We start from the raw sequence: 20,362 nt of genomic DNA, 5'->3' as shown, positions 1-20,362 counted from the left end.
CACCTGCATCGCTGCCCTTCAGGAGCAAGAGGAACAGAGCATGCTCACAGAGAACCCGTCCCACGCAGAGTGAGAGATTGTGATTGATACTGTCGCCCCATAATATCTCAAACTGAAGAACCTTATTGGACCAAACAATTAATCATGTTTCTGGGATTAGTTGATGTCATTCATAAGTTGATTATTGAAACGTTTATTTCTGGGATTAGTTGATGTCATTCATAAGTTGATTATTGAAACGTTTATTTGCATTTACTTCCATTAACTCTGTGTGTTTTTTTTTTCATGATGATTGACTATCATGATAGACTCTTTGAAGAGGCTGCCGAAGGTCTTCACCAGTTAGCAGATAAACTTCCTCCTCCAGGTACTATTTTATAATATTAAATGGTTTTGGGCATTCTAAAGTTATCATGGTAATATTTTCTTTATTTTGTTTTACAGATTTGAGAATATTGCTAGCAGCAAACAATGTTATCATAGTGTTGCTATGCTTTTTTATTGTATTGATGTGATGTTTGTTCTTGATTGCAGGGAAGTCTTTGCTTAATGTGATTGTTCTGTGTGTGGATGAGGAGGCGGGGTTGAAGGATATGTTGCCTGTGATTGGCTCTTTGAAGCACTTGAGGGCATGGCATTCGGCACAGATAATCATGGTCACTGAACACAATGCAGGGTAAAATCCAATATTCTCCAGTAATAATATCACCGTTCTTGAGATAATAGACCTGTCCTTTCTATTTATGAGTTCTGCTATGCCTGATGGCCCCGTGTCTCTTGTTTCTGCACTATAAAGGTGGCAGAAAGCAGCCATGTACCTAGATGGTCGCTTATGTTCTCCATTAGTAATTGACAGCTCTGTGGATGGGAGAGAAATCTGGAGAGGTGGACTTCACATTAGAGAGAAAAAGGTACATTATACTGATCTAAAGCCACTTTGTTTAAATGTTTAATAAAACAAATGTATAAGGTTAAAAAGTGAAGTGTGATATTGCAAAATTGCAGAAATACTAGGAAAAAGAGGCTCTTGCCATTGGTTGGACAAGCAAATAGTCCCTCCTCAAACTAACAGATCAATGAACTATTAAATAATCTATTATTATTTTATTTTTTAAATAAAACTAAATATTAACATTAGATGAAAAGCTCAATTACAACTAACTGAAATGATAGTAAATAAAGATTCTAAAATTATGGAAAATATATCAAACCTACTCTAAAAAAAAAATTACCACGTCTTAAAAAATATATATATATATATATATATATATATATATATATATATATATATATATATATATAAAACTGTAGACTTCTGTCCAGCAGAGGGCGAACACTTGCAAGAAATGAGGTATGAGCGAGCAGTAACTCCTACTGATTTGCGAAACTGTAAATACAAAGATGGAAAGACTTAGTAAGCATGCAGATTTAAAGAAAATAATTTGATTCAGGGAAATTCTGAGCAGGAAAATTTTTATATCTTATCGGGAAGAGAGCTCTTATACAGCAAAATGTGTGCTTTGGTTAAGGAAAGATAGTAGGACCAGTAAAGTTTCTGGGTTAAAAGTGAATTAAATGCATTAATACACCTAATGAGCCTGATGCTGATACAAAGATCATTGATGATAAAGGGTTTGAGTTTGGATTTCCAGTTGATTCACTCAGTTTGGTTCATGCTGCTCAGAGACCAGGTCAGTGTTTCTCTGAGAACTGCAATCTCCATTCTCATGTTTTTTGGAAGTTTTGTTTGAATCAGAAATGAAGAATTTATCTATCTATTCTTGAGCATAAATTAGTTTCTGTCACTCTTGTGTTGTAGAAACAGGACAAGTATTGTAGTGAAGTATAGACACTTCTGAATGACACTTGCAAATCTCTCTTCAGCTCATTCTGAATGGCTTTCTGTGTTATTTTCAGTTTGCCTCTGAGCTGAAGTTTGAGGGTTTCTGTTTGAGAGCTCAGAGGAGAAATCGCTGGAGTGATACACTGTATCCTCACACAGACCCACAATGCCGCACTGATCATAAACTACAGCATGAGGTGAGCAGATTCAACGGATTCTTACAATTACAAATTTGTTTTACTAAAACTGAAAAGGTTTGTATTTGTTTGAGACTAAAACAACTCAATTTCTGCTCCAGAAATCTGTTCATAATATTCCCAGTTTTTTTTGTTTTAGTTTTGTTTTAATTATACTAGTGCTTTGGTTTTGTTCAAGTTTCAAGTGAAAGTTTATTATAGAATTTATTCTAATAATGTCAAGCAAATGAAACCTATGCTTTGTGAGCTACATTAGTGATTCTTCAGGTGGCTCAATCTGAAACGATGCCACCCATGAGAGTTTCTTACTTGGAGAAATGGGAATGAGATCTCATATGAAGCTTTTAATATTAATATCAAACAGTCCTGCTGAAAATTGTTTCAGACGATGACTAAAATTTTCCAGTGTATTTGTGGCCCTATGAAAGAGGCGCTCTACATTTTTATATCAGCTGTTTCTTGCTCTCTCTCTGCATCTCTTACACTGTCGTTCTGTCATAAAAGTGAGAGTGTGGAATGTAATCGTAATGAGTTTTCCGCTCTAGATTAATCACAGTGGCAGTAGTGGAGACTTGAGCCCCTCCAAAGGAGCTGATTACACCCCACAGTCTGTTTACACTGGGCTCGTGCCGTACATTCACTGCCTCTATACTGATTAGTACCATTAACTCTCTTTCTTTTATGCCCGCAGTGCTTATGAACTTTATTATTGTTATGGGCACCGCAATCAATGTGAAAATGCTATTTCCCTCTGTATCAGAGTGAGTAAGACATTACCTTCCACCTGCCACCACGACCATACGTCTCTGATGAGAGATGACAGCACTTACATGCAAACATTCATTCAGAGCTCTTTCAGTAATTCATTTCAAAAGCTAACACTGTAGTGTGAAGGCATTTTAATGCTACATCATGGTAACCTTTGAATTAAATAAATGGCAACTAGAGTTGCTTTTTAAAGTGTCTGATTGTCATTGCATTACATACAGAATATAAAAAATTTTAGTGCTGTCAAATGGTTAATCGGGATTAATTACATCCAAAATAAAAGTTTTGGTTTGCATAATATATGTGTGTGTTCTGTGTATGTTTATTATGTTTATATAATTGGGTTGTCAGTTTAACGCAACAAAAGGTTACTCCACCCAAAAATGAACCCCCACTACTGCATCTTGAACACAGGGGTGGTACCACAAGCGGCGTGAGAGGAAGCAAAAGAGGGGTAAGCGTGGAGGTATCTGGGCTAGGCTAACGGCTAACCCACACAAGCCAGCTATCCCCCCATCGTACTGGCTAACGTTTGCTCTTTGGACAATAAACTGGATTACATCCGACTACTACACTCAACTCAGAGGACTGTAAGAGACTGTTGTGTTTTTGTGTTCACAGAAACATTGCACAGCAACTGTGTTCCAGACAGCGCTATTCAGCTCGATCAGCTGACATGCTATCGAGTGTACACTGTTCTTATTGAGGGAGGTAAATCTTGCGGCGACGGGTTTTTGATTATTAAGTGCCGGCTGTTCTATCTACCGAGGGGATACACAGCCATACTGCTCGTTGCTGTATACATCCCTCCCAGCAACAGAACGAGGCACTAAATGAACTGTACCAGCACATCAGTGAGCAGCAGACAGCCCACCCTGATGCTTTTTTTCATCTTCGATGGAGATTTCATACACTCAGACTTAAAGAGTGTGTTCCCAAAAATACACCAACACATTGACTTTCCAACACGGGGTAACAACACTCTGGACTTTGTTTACCCCACACAGAGAGGAGCTTACAAAGCCTTCCCCCTCCCTAACCTTGGTGCCTCAGACCACATCTCTGTCATGCTAATGCCTGCATACAGACAGCTCATTAAAGTCGTCAAACCAGTTCACAAACAAATACAAATGTGGCTCGAAGGGTCATCAGAGGCTCTTCGAAGACTGTTTTGACACCACTGACTGAAATATGTTTAAGCAGGCTGCCACATACAGTAAAACCACAGACCTCCAAGAGTACTCCGAGACGGTCACTGCCTTCATCACCAAGTGTATTCATGATGTAACAGTTACAAAGACCATCACTGTCTAGGCCAACCAGAAGCCATGGATGACAGGGGAGGTCTACAGACTCCTGAAGACACGGAACGCTGCCTTCAGAGCTTGAGATGAGGTGGGCCTAAGGACAGTTCCAGTTTGCATATCTGTCCGACCGATGACGCCACTGCCGTCCATTCAGCACTCACACATCTGGACAAAAAAAGACTCATATGTCAAAATACTGTTCATAGACATCAGTTCAGCATTCAACACAATCATACCTAGACAGCTCATTCACAAATTGGTCCAACTGGGGCTCAACACTTCGCTGTGCAACTGTTTGTTGCACTTCCTGACTGGAAGACCTCAGTCAGTACAGGTCAGCAGTAACATATCCAGCACCATCACACTGAACACTGGGGATCCCCAAGGATGTGTGCTGAGCCCCCTCCTCTTCACTCTGCTGACATGCGACTGCACACCGTCACACAACTCCAACCTCTTCAATAAGTTTGCGGATGACACAACTGTAGTGGGTCACAACATCTAACTACTGGGGTGCCTCAAGGCTCAGTTCTTGGACCACTTCTCTTCTCTGTCTTCATGGCATCATTAGGTTCTGTCATTCAGAAACATGGCTTTTCATACCACTGCTATGCTGATGAGACTCAACTCTACCTCTCATTCCATCCTGATGATCCGACGGTAGCTATTCGCATCTCAGCTTGTCTCGCAGACATTTCTTCCTGGATGATGGACCATCACCTTCAACTCAACCTTGCCAAGACAGAACTGCTTGTGATTCCAGCAAACCCATCGTTTCATCACAATTTCACCATCAAGGCACATCAACCATAACTCCTTCAAAAACAGCTAGAAGCCTTGGAGTTATGATTGATGATCAGCTGACTTTCTCAGACCACATTGCTAAAACTGTCCGATCATGCAGATTTGCTTTATTCAACATCAAGAAGATCAAGCCCTTTCTTTCGGAACATGCTGCACAACTCCTTGTTCAAGCTCTTGTTCTGTCCAGGCTGGACTATTGCAATGCCCTCTTGGCAGGTCTTCCAGCCAATTATATCAAACCTTTACAATTAATTCAGAACGCGGCAGCAAGATTAATTTTTAATGAGCCAAAGAGGGTACATGTCACACCTTTGTTTATCAATTTGCACTGGCTTCCCAGCTGAGTCCTTCGCCATCTTCAAGAATCTGCTTAAAACACATCTCTTCCATCTTTATTTGACCCTCTAACTTTAACACTCACTATTCTAATTCTATTCTTTAAAAAAATCTAACTACCTTTAGCAGACGCTTTTTTGATAAAAGCGTCTGCTAAATGAATAAATGTAAATGTAAATGTATTGGGTCTCATTAGCAACAGAGATGAGTTAAACTACATGATCAAGCTGAGCCGCCTGGTAGGGTGGTGCAGTGACAACAGTCTCTCTGAATATGGAGAAGATGAAGGAGATTGTTATTGACTTCAGGAGAGCACACACTCGGCACGTTCCTCCGACTATCAACTGTGCGACTGTGGAGATAGTGAGCAGCACCAAGTTCTTGGGTGTGCCCATCACAGAGGACCTCTTCTAGACTGACAACACTGCAGCACTGGCCAAGAAAGCACAATAGCGTCTTTACTTCCTCCGCAAACTTAGAAGAGCCAGAGCCCCGGCCCCCATCATGTGCAGCTTCTACAGAGACACCATCGAGAGCATCCTGACTAGCTGCATCACTGTGTGGTATGGCGCCTGCAACGCGTCCTGCTGCAAATCACTTCAATGCGTAGTGAGAGCATCTGAAAAGATCGTTGGTGTCTCTCTCCCTTCCCTCCAGGACATTTATGGAACCCACCTCACCTGTAAAGCCCTCTGCATCGCAGGTGATCCCACTCACCCGTCACACAGCTTCTTCAGTCTGCTGCCGTTTTACAGGACAAAAAAAATGGCATCTGCAAATGGGTTTTCTCAGCAAAAATGAAGACCTAACATTTTACACCATGTGTACAAATATTTTATCCTAAGTTTGAACAATTTTTTTGTCATTTGATAATTATTTTGTGAAATGCTTTGCTTAAAGTGCGTTTGTTAAATTTAAATTAAAATAAATTTCACTTTTTGCCATTTAATACAAAGGCATGCACACAATAAGTGTTTACAAATGTACTTTTGGGTGCCTTTGTGTTAGAATATATCTATTTTTTTATGTAAATTCAATAAAAAATTGTTTGTTTTACGTTTTGCTGCTCTAATGGCAATGTTTGGATAATCTAGAGAATCTATTTGCTGCTGATATATTTAAAATTTCTCAACTTTGTTGACAAGTCAGAAGTGAAACTAATATTAGAACTAATAATCTAAAGTCTGATTCAAAGCTTTTGTAAAATAGCTGGTTGAATTTGCTGTTCATCAGTGCTCGCTATTAAATTGCAATGCTGTTGTAGAAACAGAGTTTAGTTTCAACGTGAAAGATGCTCGCGACAGATGATGGAATATATAATTTGCACGTGCTTTTGAGTCTTACAATTTTAAACATTCAAGTGATAAATTCAGTACTTGGACGCTCTGTGACTTTGAGACCCTTTCTGTGAGTCGACTCACACCCAAAGCGCGCCTTTGCACGTAAATGGCCAAATACATACAAAATGTCAAAGTGTCATGTAAACAGTCGATTTATAATAAACATTGGCAGTATACTATTAAGAGAAACAAAACTTATGTGTAACAGTTTGATCCGTGCAAAGAGGCCGCAACCTAAATAAACTTGCTGCTCTGTCATTGATGGTAATTGATGCACTGAAGACTAACCAGTATTATAAAGTTAAATAGATATTCTGTTTCTGTGGTTTTTCTTTATCTGAATAATACTGTTAAAACTACCTGAAAAATCTAAAGCACAGTTTATTTTAGTTACGATATCGTGTATCGTATTTGTTTGTGCCATTTGCTTGTCATTTAATCAATTCCTATTTTATTACTGACTGTTCACTTGCCTTATTTTAGTTTAAATAAATTCAGAGTTTGAAAGTTTTTAAGTATCTTCCTCACAATATAAATATGAATCAACAACATTATAAATCGTAAAACACACTGGGCGATGAAACATTTAGTTTTTAGTTTAAAAATGTCTTAAAAATACTTTTATCTGAAATGTTAACATGATGTTATCATCTTTCCATCCTGTAAGGGATTTGCAACAGTATTTTTAAGACTTAAAATATAGCTTTGAACTAATTTCACCATGTTGCATCGTACTCATCTTTTCTGTGGGTCCAGAACTACTGAATAATGGAGCAGATCTCTTTAGATTGACTTCCTCTTTCTCTGCTCGCCTTCTCTTGTATAGAAGCTGAAAGAGCTGATAAAGAGTTAGAAATGTTGCCAGCTCCCTCTCAGCCTCTCATTTTCCAGGCCAAAAGCTCTGGTTTAGTCCTGTCTGAGCACAAAGCTGATTTTGTTTCAACACTCAGGGGCACAAGCACCCAGCGGCCCCAAAACCGCTTTAACCGTTACTCTGCTAATGGCAAATAAACCATAAAAGGGCTGTTTTTGTTTCTTTTCATTAGCCAGCAGCTGCCACAGCCAGTAACACTTTAATCTGTTGGTCACATAAGCCTTTGCTTGGTCAAAACTGCTTGGTCATCAGTGTTTTCTTTGGTCTTCTTCCTCCCTTTCTTCTTTTCCCTTGTTTTGAATAATGCATTACTGACTTGACAGAACGTACAGTCACTAGCACATGATGCCTGTGTGTGTGTTTTTTTTACAGTGACAATTTTCAAAGACACAAATGGTTAATTTATCTCTGAACATACATATTCTATGACCTTGGAAAACATGGTTGGTTTTGTGTGTTTTAGGTGTTTCAGTGTTACCAGCCAGTGTTGGAACTGATTCAGCTGGTCAGAGTCCAAGATCTCCCGATTCTTCTCCAGTCCAGTGCAGAGTTTGAACTGTATCCTTCCCAAAGAATCCCATTAGGGCATTTTATTCATAAGCACAAACAATAAATGCACAGAAATGTCAGAAATGTAATCATTTACCTTTTCAAAGGTTTAAATTAAATACTGTAAAAATGCTAGAAAAGACATAGATTCTCCATGTATACAGAAACTGACCAATCGGAATGAATATAATTTGTTTCTCTCAAAAATGCTATGACAATGGACCTAAATTTGTCCTCTTTTTATATAAATAACCAATCATTTTTTATTTATTTATTTACAGGTAGTTCCTGTAGATTGTACTGCACGATTTATTTTCCTTTTTTGCCATATATGGAAGAATTTGGTTGATGTTCTGAAAGCTTTAAAAATAAATGACGCATAATAATCTGTTTTACGTTTACGCATTTGTCAGATACTTTTATCTGAAGCAGCTTCAAAAGTTTGGCTTTAGTAATATATTCTAAGGTTGCAATTTGTCAAAGGTTACAGTAAAGATATTAATAATGTTACAAAAGATTAGTATTTCAAATAAATGCTGTTCTGAACTTTGTATTCATGAAAGTATCCCTATAAAGGATAGTAAGAAAAGTTACTTACTATCTTATATATAAACTAAAAGTTTTTATGGTATTTTTAATTACTACAGACCTCTTTCAAAAACATTTAAGAAACTGACCAACTCCACATTTTTTAATTGTAATGTATGTTTAAAAAACAGTCAAACATGTACTAAACATTTACTAACTTTACCAGGCTTCTCTCAATGTCACGCGGTGAACTCTGCACTGAGAGCTAATGATTGTAGAGATGGCATGTCCTTCATGACTGTTACTGTAAACTGCAAACTGTCATTTTTCTCTTTGTATTGCTTCACACCTTGACATTCTTCTACAGTGGTTTGACTTCTAAATCTGTCAAAGCCAAGCTACTCTTGGACCAACTGTGCACATTGCGTGGAGAGGTAAGGCCAACTCCAACATCACCAATTATTGTCTTCCGGCCAGATATACACCCTCTCCCACTAAGATTCAGCCAAAGCTGTCAAAGTCTTCTGAGACGGATAGTCAGAAATTGATAACTTGCATCCAGCTACTTATTTCCCAGAGCTGGAACACTGGGACGACAAAGACAAAAAGTGTTTCCTGTTGCAGGTGGGAGCTTTGTTTTCTTTGCCCTGTGTGATAAGCTCGGAGGCTTTCCCAGCGGCCTCCCAGCTCAGCTCCTGCAAATGGAGAGACTTCATGTCCAAACGCCCCAAGGACATACCTGGTATGAGCAGCGTTTTTGTTCTGAAGGCTGTTAATATGTATAATTGCACCATGCTCATTCTCATGTGCCGCCCAGCACTCACATCACGCGTTGTAAAATTATACGCTGACTTTCATGCGCTGAATTTGCCTACTTTTATTTCTGTGTGTTTGCTAGCATGCTATTAACTCTTCATCCCTGCAGTGCCTGATGTGGAGGTAAAAGGTGAAAGAGGCCGCTACCTCTTCTTAGTGCAGGGGACGGTGTCAGGAGGCTGCACAGCGCGAATGATACACACAGCCAATCAGATCAATGGATCTGCTGCCCTGGCAACGCTTAATTCCATCATCAGGGAAAAAGTTCCACCTTCCTCAGGTATGATCACCAATCATTTAAATGTCGATGGCGATGGCAGATGCAACAGTATGCCTAGTAGGGGTGTAACGGTACGCAAAAATCACGGTTCGGTACGTACCTCGGTTTAAAGTCACGGTTCGGTTCATTTTCGGTACAGTAAGGGAAAGAAATGCAAACATTGAACTGCAGGTTGTTTATTACTATACACTTTTTTTTTTTTTTTTAATACTTTTTATAAAATATATATAAAATTAAAAAAGAATAAGAAATAATATACTGCAGCAAAGTTCTCCACTAAATAAAATACTCTGTCTCAAACCAATATCATATAATAAAATATAATGAAAAATATAAATAAATAACTATGATTAGTGCAGCATTACCAATCCCAGCTTGTAGGCCTGCTTCACCAGAACCGTGGCATTCCCGCTGCTGTAGGTGACAGGGAGAACGCCGACAGACCAGGCTCTTGTCTTCATGACAACAATATCTATACTTCATGTTGAGCATAAATATAAAGCCTACTGATAAAGGACACCGTCAACAGTATTGACGGCAAAATAGACTGTTTGATAGGTGCAATATTTGAAAATCGATGATTATTCATTTATTTTTTAAATTACATTTATATCTGAATTTATGTCAACCTATAGACTTTCAAACATCAAAGTGTAATGAATTAATATGTATTTGTGTACAAAATGACATATAAACATATTTTCCTATTCTATTTTTGAAATGCTACCAACACGCTTGCGTGTCGCGTGAAAAATAGGCGTCGGTTCTATTTCTAGCATGCAAGCGTTATCCGTGCGGCACATGCACCATACCGAAAGCCCTGGAAATATGGAATTGGAAATACAGTAGCACAGTCCCAAACTGTCACGTATCTTTTTGTTCCTTTCAGCAGTTTGGTATTTAAAGCTTCAGACTTCATCGGGGTAAATGCTTAAAACCCTTTCTTTGTCGACAGAGCAACTGAGGACATTTGGTCTTGGACAAACTTTCAATTAAACAAGCACTGGAACAGAAGGACATAGGACATGCCTTTTTCCCACTTTCCCTTTTTGCAGTATAATCAAATTTGAACGGAACACTTTTGGCCATTTCATATAATATATAATTTCTCGACTTGCCATGCCTTCTCATTGATTAGCATCTATTTGTTACTTGTAATCAGGTGGTTTGTGGTTCACTACTCTTCTTTGTATAGCGAGAGTGGCTGTATCGAAGCCCACCGCTGGAGAGCTTAGTTACATTAAATTGCTGCTCTTGAGATCAGAGAATGATTGGGTTTGCTCAGAGCCTCCCGTGGAGCTTAGAAGGTTGTGCCAGATCCATAACTCAACCCTGATAACTTAAGACACAAATAAGAAAGTGGTTGTTTATGTTGGTGCGCAATACGGCAACAATGGTTCGGCGTTGGTACTAACAATAGACCCAAAAAAACATGTTCATCTCATACAAGAGCTTTTCAGAGAGACTGCATTGTGATGAGCACTCCAGGATACCCCTCAGGTGTATACTGTCTCTGAATGGATTCTGAAGAGATGCTTGGTACCTGGGAGTTTTCTATAAGCAGTTTGCCACAGGCCAGTCAAATTAAATTGGCATCAGGGCTTTTAAAATAAAAACAATTATTTTGTCTTTCATTTTTATATAGAATTAAGCATCTTAAAATGCTAATGCACGTATTTTTACAGTTTAACAAACTATTTACAAATTTTTTCCAAAATTAGCTAATATGTAATCATAGCCTGTCTGGATGGCTTTTAAGTTTTTAAATGTCTCCCCGGGCTCCACAATGGCTGCTCCGGGTGTGTGTGTTCACGGTGTGTGCGTGCACTTGAATGAGTTAAATGCAGAGCACAAATTCCGAGTATGGGTCACCATACTTGGCCACACGTCACTTCACTAAATAGTGTGCATGTAAGAGCATTAATGTAACCAAATCAAACTTGTAAGGAGGAACAGTACTGCAGTTTTGAAATGTAAGATTGGATATTCTGGTTAGGCTTCTCTCCTGATACTGTGATTAACACCTCTTGACTCACTCTTCTGCATTCTTATTCTCTCATTCTCTTCTCTTCTTTCTTTCTCCACAGGGAGCAGCACTGCTGACTGGCTACGGTCCCTGCCGTGTCTCCGTGGAGAGCAGTTCCTGCAAAGGGAGAGAAAGCTGGCCAAGGTGCAGACTCTGGTCCTCAAGGAATGCTGCCGTAAGTGTTTCCCAGGCAACGGAAAATCTTTCACCAGGACCTCTAAGTATTCACACGCTGTGCTTCAGTCACCCCAGAGCAGCACATTTCTAATCATATTCCTGTGGTCACACATTCTCAGTCTCACGTGAGCTCGTTCTGAAAATTAAGATCTCTTTTGTGTGGTAAACAATAGAGCTTTTTTCAGGCCTTCAAAACCTACTGTGTTAACAAGTGTTTATGATGCATGATAGCCTATATGATTGATAGATTAATTTTGGCATGTCAGAGCACTGTTATTAGGCTTGTAGCTAATAAATTCAGCTTAGTTCATAGGCTGTATCAGACATGTGACAATTTTTCTTTGCACATTTTGTATACAGAGTACAAACATTGGACATCAAATTAGTAGTGAAAATGTGTGATTATGCACAATTTTACCCTTTAATAATGCACTTCTAGAGGGGATTTTGTGAGATCTGATTTGAAAACATGATTAAATGTACAGCTGTCTCAGATGTGCTAAGTTTCATTAATGTGTCTTACAAGAAAGTGAAAGTCAACATGAAGCAGACAGATACAATATGTAACAGATTGGTTTGAAAGGTTAGTGTGATTAATGAGAGACATTTAATGATGCATCTCATGTGTGGCTAGGGCGACGAGAGGAGGCCCAGAAGTCTGCTGCCATTCCTGTGAATGAACTGAAGGCTCTGCTGAATCTGGCCAGAGAGCAGTACCTTCAAATGCACGACTCCACTCTGTCTAGAGCGTCTGAACGCATGTGCCTGGAGAAGGAGAACCGGACTTCCTCTTCTAACACTACTGGTGAGGACTACTTGCAGAGCAGTTTGCTTTAGCGATGCATCATTTGTAAAAAAAAAAAAAAAAAAAAAAAAACTGTGGTAATTATTACACTGATACATTATTATTATTATATACATCATATTGATTACTACTTATGTTTATTATAATAAAATCAAGTTTAGACCAGTGCTTCTAGACTGGTTTTGCTTCATTACCCAAATTTATGTGTCAAATGAAGAGCCAACATGGTACCACATTTGTTCATTGTACAAAAGTTAACAAAAATGCATTTGATTTCAAAAGTTATTAAATTACCATTGACTTAGGTCCCTGTGAAATTGGTTTTCATTTTTCCAAAAAACTGTTTTATTTTTCTGGATTCAGTTTTTTTTTTACTCTGTTTTGATGGTTATGTTATTCATTCAAAATCATGTCTATTTAATTGAAATTAAACCGCAATTTATTAAAACTTTAACAAAAGTTACAATTTTAAGGCCCTATGAATTTTTTTTCTCCAATTCAGTTTTATTTTTTACCAAATTCTGTTTTCCATAAATTTTCTGTATTCCATTTTAATGGTTTTATTAAATATTAATCAAAAGCATCTGTAATTAATTGATTTACAGAAATTCTGTCTCATGTATTTGCAGGGTTCCTGCAGGTCCTTAAAAAGTCTTACATTTAGGTGTATCAAATTTAAGCGGCAAACATTACGCGAATATTGAGGAAACGATATGGTTGATTGTGGATTTGCTTTTCACACTAAAGTAAAATATTAAATTAGTTCAAAAAAAGTAAAATCAAGATCACGATTCGTGAAAGTGAAAGCACATGAAGCTCGGCTTATAACACAGCAAGAGAGGAATTCATGTTTACACATTTATCACAAATAATACTGATGAAAAAGAAAGGGTTGAATGTTGAACACTTGTTGCCATATAACTATAAACTGTTAAAGGTTCATCAGCCTGCATTGAGTAATCCAATGTAAAAAAAAAAAAAAAACCCACCAAAAGTCGCTCCGAAAGTGCCACCTGCTGGTAGAGAATGAATGCGCTTTTTTTTTTAAATAATGATTGTTTTTGTTCAAACCAGTGTGAAAATCGACCCATGTTTTAATCCTGCCAACACGCAGAGCTGTAAATCTGAACTGGTGGATCAATAAAAGGATAATGCATTATAAAAATGGAAACGATAAAATGTATTTATATGTTTTTTAATTAATATAATAATTAATTGTTAATAATTGCTTAAATTAATAGAATTGGGCAAATACTTTTGTCATGTTTATTTTCTTAAAAATTCTATTTAAAGGCTGAAATGTGAAGTATATCATTTTATTAAAAAAAATTGCCATGTATCTAAACTGTAAATCATGCTTTGTGAAGTCATTTTACAGTTTAATATGTATAGACATTGCTCTACCCCTCTCATATGGTATTAATTTTATTTGTTTATTTTTTTTAAAAGGTCTTCAACTCTTAAATTAGATCTTAAGAATCCTGTAGAAACCCTGATTTCCATTTTTCAGCTAAATAAATTCTGGCAAATATTTCTCGAAAAATAATGTTTTAATATATATATTTTTTATTATTATTATTAGTAGCAATAGTACTATCATTGCATTATTATATCTGTCACAGTTTATTCAAGTTAAACCAAACTTATTTGGATACACTGCTCTGAAGACCTTTCTGTTTGTATATGATATGAAAATACTTTTTCCTCAAAAGAAACTCTGAAATGTTCATGACGTGACTCTCAGAGCAGTTCTAGTGATTATGTTCTTGTCTTCATGTATATTGGGGCAGCAGACACTGAAACACTGTGAGTGTCACGCACACTTCAGTATGTGTGTAGTAAACAAAACCATGCAGATTTCACAGCGAGTCGGTCACCTGAATTCACTATGTTGACACTGTTGTTTCATTTGACTGCACCTTAATACATAGAACAAACACTAGTCTAAATGAAGTATCAGTATTATATGGTATTTCCAAATACCAAATGACAGGCAAATATGTTGTAAAATATCACAGAGGTTGATTAGAAACACTTTTGTGCCTGTGTGTGAATAACGATATGTAATTCTTGGTGTTCTTATTAAGATTCACTTTTATTTACTCAACCTGTTGCTCTTTCTGACCATTACTTTTCTTTCAAAGATGTGAAACATTGTGCTCACACAGAATGGCCAGAGAGGAGTGTCCTGCAAAACTATGAGAACATACAGAGAGCCCGACAAAGATCCAGGTAAACCATCTGGGACTATTTCACCTTATCTGAAAACTCATTACCATGTCTGGAGCCTTTAGTTGTTGTCTTTGTTGAGGGCTTAATGAATCTCAAAACAGTGTATTAGATGGGAAAATAGCTTGTGCATTTGTTCAATGGTTGGAATAGTAGATTTGTGGTTGGTTGCATGAATAAATTTCAGTGTCATCCACAGGTGCAGACTGTTCAGCAGTGGTTCCTCTGAGAGTCTGATGGGGCCTAAAGATAGCCAGAGGGGAAGTTCTACACTGCTGGATGCCAGAGAGCTGCTCAAACACTTCACCCCAGATGGACTGCCTAGTGGGGAACTACAGCCGCTGCCCGTGCTTAGAGGGTTGGTCTTACACACAGAGTCTGACATGATGTCTCTTAATGACTTTTTTCCCTAGCTTATTAAAACCGCAATTCAAGTCCCTCTAGACTAGGAGGGAGCATATGTGTAAATGGTAGAAAGTTTTAAAACATCATTCAAGTTTTACAATTTGTTTTTTTTCTGCTTGCACTGGTCCATGTAATAAAACAATGAGGCAGTTCAGGATTTCAAACGGGGGCAAAAAAGCACATTGAGTATTGATAAAGTGATGCATTGGACACTATCATATATGTGACCAGTCATAAAGGGTCAGTTTTGTGGTCCAGGGTCACATGTAGCTTTGTGTAAGGACCCAACTATAAAAGTTTAAAATGTAGTTAAAGTGATAAAAAAATATATATATATTTAACACTTTAATTCATGTTTGTAAAATTTTGTTAAAAATAGTTATCATCATCTTCGGTTCATGTTTTATGCCTTTGGAACAACATCAGATGATTAATTCATTCATTTTTGGTGGCCCTATTGTGAATAATAAAATGGAGGTTATGTACTAGTTGTGTACCAGAGATAAAGATAATAATAAATAGAAAAAAAAATATATTGTGTAGATTTTCTACCGTCTCTAGAAATACTCATATTTAATAATTCCTGAACTAAATGTCTCTAAATGTGGTTTGTGTTTTTGTTTGTGTAGTGATCATGCATTTCAGTTGTCTCCTGACCTCACACCCATGAAGGTGACCAAGCTTCCTTTCTCAAAAGCCGCCCGATCCCACTACCATGGAATAGAGTAAGCGGGCGTGTGTGTGTCTATATAAAAACTCATCCATTTTACAATATCTGTTCTCCCTAATTCCTCCATCTTCTCAAGCATTCTCTGCGTGTGCGTCAGGTTCTGCCTGGATGAGCGAATGGCCCTTGAGCGAGATCGTGGCTTTGTGAAGCTGCAGTCTCGTCTAATAAGATATGAGACCCAGAGCACATGCTGTAAGGAGCCCTGCCCTGTGCCATTCGCCCTGAGCCCTGCACCCTCCCCAGCCGTGCTGTCTGAACCGGGCAGTGTGCCCGACGGTGAAGCTCTGCACAGCGAGCCGGCCCGCCTCAAACGTCGCTCCCGCGAAACAGACCTCCAAACACACAAGAGGTGACAACACAGCATGCATATTAATGATGAAGGGTCATCTCATGGCTTCTTCTTACCTATAGATGGCCACAGGTCTTCTTGGGATATTGTTTTTTTTTTTGCATCAGGTAGCAGGTCATTTGGCATTAAATTAGATTAGGTCTGCAAAACGATTAATTACATTCAAAATAAAAGTTTGTTTACATACTATATGTGTGGGTTCTGTGTATATATATATATATAATATATATATATATATAAATATATATATATATATATATTACGTATAAATAAATACATATACATATATTAAGGAAAAATATTTTAGATTTTTATATGAAAAAAAAAAATTATATATATATATATATATATATATATATACACATACACTAAAAAATATATACTGTACAAGTCTGAATATATAAATATATTTACATGCAAGTATTTTTTATATATTAGCATATATGTGTGTGTGGGTTTATATATACAAAATACATATACACAGTACATACACATATAGTATGTAAACAAACTTTTATTTTGAATGCGATATTGATTAATTGTTTCTCAGCTCTAAATTAGATACAAAAATTTTCAGGTCCTTGAACCTCACATGATCCTTCAGAAATCATACTATTATTCCAATTCAGTGCGTAATATTCAATAATTTTTGGGGCTCAAACATTAATAATGGTTTTTATTATTTTTAAGGGTGTTTAAGGCCAGTTGTAATGATATTCTTGCAAGTATTTAAATAAGTCGACCTATCATTACACACCAGTTCTCAGAAGAGGGACATTCAGTTAGACAGTCAAACTAATGTTTCTCCAGTTAGGTTAATTTTCTGAAGCTGTCAGTTCATTGATTCTCCCTTATGGCTCATTTTAGTTCTGCCTGCTCATCATTGCCTTCCCCTGCCCCTCCGTTCCTCCACTTTACATGCATTTGAATGCGCCATACGTCACTCTCACACCCAAATTGAATATAGATCTTTGCTTGATGGCTTTTGTGAAAGGGTGAAATGAGCAATGGATGAAAATTACTGGGCAGCACTGCAATGAAAGTCAAAAGTCTTACTATTTCGAACATTTTTAGCTAAAATCACATAGACCCTCTCTAAATGCGCTTCACATATGGCAGTGATCAAATGACTATGGTTTGTCCTTCTTTGCCACCACAGAAGCCCAGCGTGCATTAGATGATGTCTTGTCAAGACATGAGCTTATTGGCTTATTGACTTTTTTTTTTTAATGCTGACCTACTGCAGAACTCCAGGGGCCACATTAATTTAAAGGCCTATCATCATCATCTCATACTCTGAAATTACCACAGCGGTGTCACATCATCGGGAACTAAAATCACAAGCCTGGAAATATATGTTCAAGGATAAAAAAACATCCTGGAACTGAGCAGTTCTTTTTAAATGGGCTTAGAAAGAGAGCGCTGGAGCTGACATCTCCTGAAGAAAAAAAGTGTGTGCTCCAGCGCTTAAGTTAGGCCATCACATCAAGCCATTTTGATTAGAGTTTTGATGCGAGTTACAAAGTGAGATTGTGGGATTGATGATCTCAGAGAAGCAATATCTTACACCATCCACCTCATCCCTTTTAAAACCCCTTTGGCAGGTTCTGTAAATCGGAGAGCTCTGGATCTCTAGGTGCAGGTGGCACTCACCCAGCAGTGGGGGCTCTGCGGCAGCAAGCAGTCCGTTCCCGTTCCAGCTCCAGCTCAGGTCTGGCCAGGCGTTCTGCTTCGGTTGCCGACCCCTCGCCCAGTCAAAAACCCAGCCAGTCCCAGACCGAGTCCCGCTCCGAGAAACACAACAGGGTAATTGCTAATGATCAGGCTCTGGAGAATTGATCAAATCAGCATTAGTGATGCACTGTATATATTGGTATCATTTAGTTTGTCGTGTGATATGTTTTTTTTTCTTTTATTGTTATTGTCAGATATTGCATATAAATAGGTAAATATATCTTTTTTTAAAAGATATTTCTGTTTTGTTGCTTTTTTATTTATAGAGGACAGTATAGAGAGTTGAAAGGGTGGCGGAATGGAAAACTTATGTTTTAAAAAAAGATTGATTTTAGTGTTTTATTTATTTCGTTTTTGACAGAATGAATAAATTGTAAATAATAATTTAAATTAAATAGTTTAAAACATTCATTTATTGGTATCAGCCAGTGATTTAATATTGAAGATATTTAAACAAAGCAAAACCTAAATATATTTAGATAATGTACATTACCTCGCTTATAACATGCCAACTTGACAAATTAATATATAGGTATAAAATATTGATTCTAAGATAGACATAAAAAATAGTAGCGCTTTGTAGAAAAAAGGTGGCTAGGAAATATGCAGTTTAAGGGTCATTATTTCAAAATATCTGGCCACTGGATGCTGCATTTGACCAATCAGAATCAAGTATTCCAGAGAGACATGGAATAAGGCAGAACAACTCTCAGCCCATTCAAAACCATGAACCCTTTACTTTATTCAGTGTATTCACTACCAGTCATCAGCAAATGTCAGGTCTTTATGTGAGGTCTGTGAGTGCAGTAGTTACGTGATTGTGCATCATTCTCATCCGTTGTTTCTGCTTCAGATGCTGAGGGAGGTGGTTGCTAAGACGCTCCATAAACACGGGATCAGCAGCGAGCACAAGTGCTTTGAAGCCTGTAGTCAAAGACTGTTTGACATATCAAAGTTCTATCTGAAGGTGGGTACGAATCATTCTGCCTCTTTCCCTCGCACCCTGCTGTCCTGCCTTTAGGACATCTTTGAAGCGCTCAAAATATGCCGCGTAAACGCTGCCGATTGATGTTATCTACATCATTTATCCATGACAGGGAAGCAAAAACTTAGTTCAACAAACTTGTTTCAATTGGCTTTGTTCCTAAAGCATTCAAACACATTTATAGGAACTTAGTATTTTTCACTGAAGTTGATTTAGTCAAGATTTTTATGTGCACTAAAATCAATTATAATTTACTCCGTATATACAGACTGTCTCTGCTACGGTACCTTTAAGAACTCAATATATAAATGGTCTCTGTTATATTAGGATAACTTTCACTTACCAGCATAATCAAGGCGATGGATTCTGAACTGACATTGATATTCTGTATAAACTTGGTTGGCTTATATCTCATGATTATGTGACGTTTTTTTTATAAAAAACATTTATTTGAATCTTTAATGTAATTTAATCTTGTGATGGCAAAGCTGCATTTTCAATCTTAAAAACATTGAAGTTGCTCTGCTTAATATTTTATGAAATCCTTGATTTTTACAAACTGGATTTATTAATATGATTGTCTTTACGGTCTCTTTTAATAAATTGAATGCATCCTTGCTGAATATAAGTATTTATTTATTTGAAAAGAAATTGTACCGACCCCAAACCTTTGAATGTTCATATAAGTATGCATTAATGTAATAAAGCATCAGTAAAGTCTAGCTTGCACAATGCTCTTCTCTGAGCCGTTATGTCTCAGCAACTTGTATGTTTGTTTTACAACAGGATCTGAAAACCTCACGTGGCCTTCATGAGGAAATGAAGAAAGCTGCCAGTAACAACGCCAAACAGGTAGAGCACGCACTTTAATTTACTGTGTTCTGAAGGACCCGAGTTGATGAAAATGACAAATTACAGCTATGTTGGTTTGAGTTGTTTTTATAAGGTGGCCTCAGAATTGAAACAATGTTTTTATACACACACTGTTCTCATCCACAGGTGATTGATTGGGTTGTGGAGAAATCATCTAAAAGTTGACTTGATTTGCAGTTGGAAACTGAAGGTAAATGTGCAGTAGGACGCTGCGATTAGAACGAACATCATGATCCTACAAAGTGAATGGATGGAGCTTTTAGAAAAGTGTTTCAAACGCTGTAGAACTTCTCACAGCATTAATTATACAACTGTTCCTGGCATGTACATATTTATTTCTATATTCTATATTTTTTGTGTGTTTGTGATAATCATTTTAATGTATCAAAAATGTTTTCATTTGGTTT

At 37.4% G+C, this 20,362-nt stretch overlaps 1 protein-coding gene across 2 annotated transcripts in view; it reads left to right on the top strand.

The window, feature by feature from the left end:
- Positions 1–20,214, top strand: part of mtbp (MDM2 binding protein) — a 21,564-nt gene extending 1,350 nt beyond the window's left edge. The window contains exons 4-22 of one of the 2 annotated variants that reach the window (XM_059567541.1): positions 1–69; positions 309–367; positions 535–676; positions 797–911; positions 1,918–2,040; positions 7,933–8,027; positions 8,914–8,980; positions 9,171–9,288; positions 9,472–9,642; positions 11,730–11,843; positions 12,480–12,650; positions 14,819–14,882; positions 15,079–15,237; positions 15,914–16,009; positions 16,112–16,363; positions 17,968–18,169; positions 18,951–19,064; positions 19,869–19,934; positions 20,082–20,214. The exon at positions 1–69 is cut by the window's left edge and continues 74 nt beyond it. In XM_059567541.1, the coding sequence (XP_059423524.1) occupies positions 1–69; positions 309–367; positions 535–676; positions 797–911; positions 1,918–2,040; positions 7,933–8,027; positions 8,914–8,980; positions 9,171–9,288; positions 9,472–9,642; positions 11,730–11,843; positions 12,480–12,650; positions 14,819–14,882; positions 15,079–15,237; positions 15,914–16,009; positions 16,112–16,363; positions 17,968–18,169; positions 18,951–19,064; positions 19,869–19,934; positions 20,082–20,120 (2,236 nt within the window). In that variant the 3' untranslated portion in view covers positions 20,121–20,214. Of the gene's footprint in view, positions 70–308; positions 368–534; positions 677–796; positions 912–1,917; positions 2,041–7,932; positions 8,028–8,913; positions 8,981–9,170; positions 9,289–9,471; positions 9,643–11,729; positions 11,844–12,479; positions 12,651–14,794; positions 14,883–15,078; positions 15,238–15,913; positions 16,010–16,111; positions 16,364–17,967; positions 18,170–18,950; positions 19,065–19,868; positions 19,935–20,081 lie in introns of both variants that reach the window. The other variant, XM_059567540.1, reaches the window with a different exon arrangement.
- Positions 20,215–20,362: the final 148 nt, after the last annotated feature.

Source organism: Carassius carassius, chromosome 15, assembly GCF_963082965.1.
Source record: "Carassius carassius chromosome 15, fCarCar2.1, whole genome shotgun sequence".
Lineage (NCBI taxonomy): Eukaryota > Metazoa > Chordata > Actinopteri > Cypriniformes > Cyprinidae > Carassius > Carassius carassius.
Note: the sequence above shows the minus strand (reverse complement) of the source record. Positions and strands in the feature narration are given on the sequence as shown.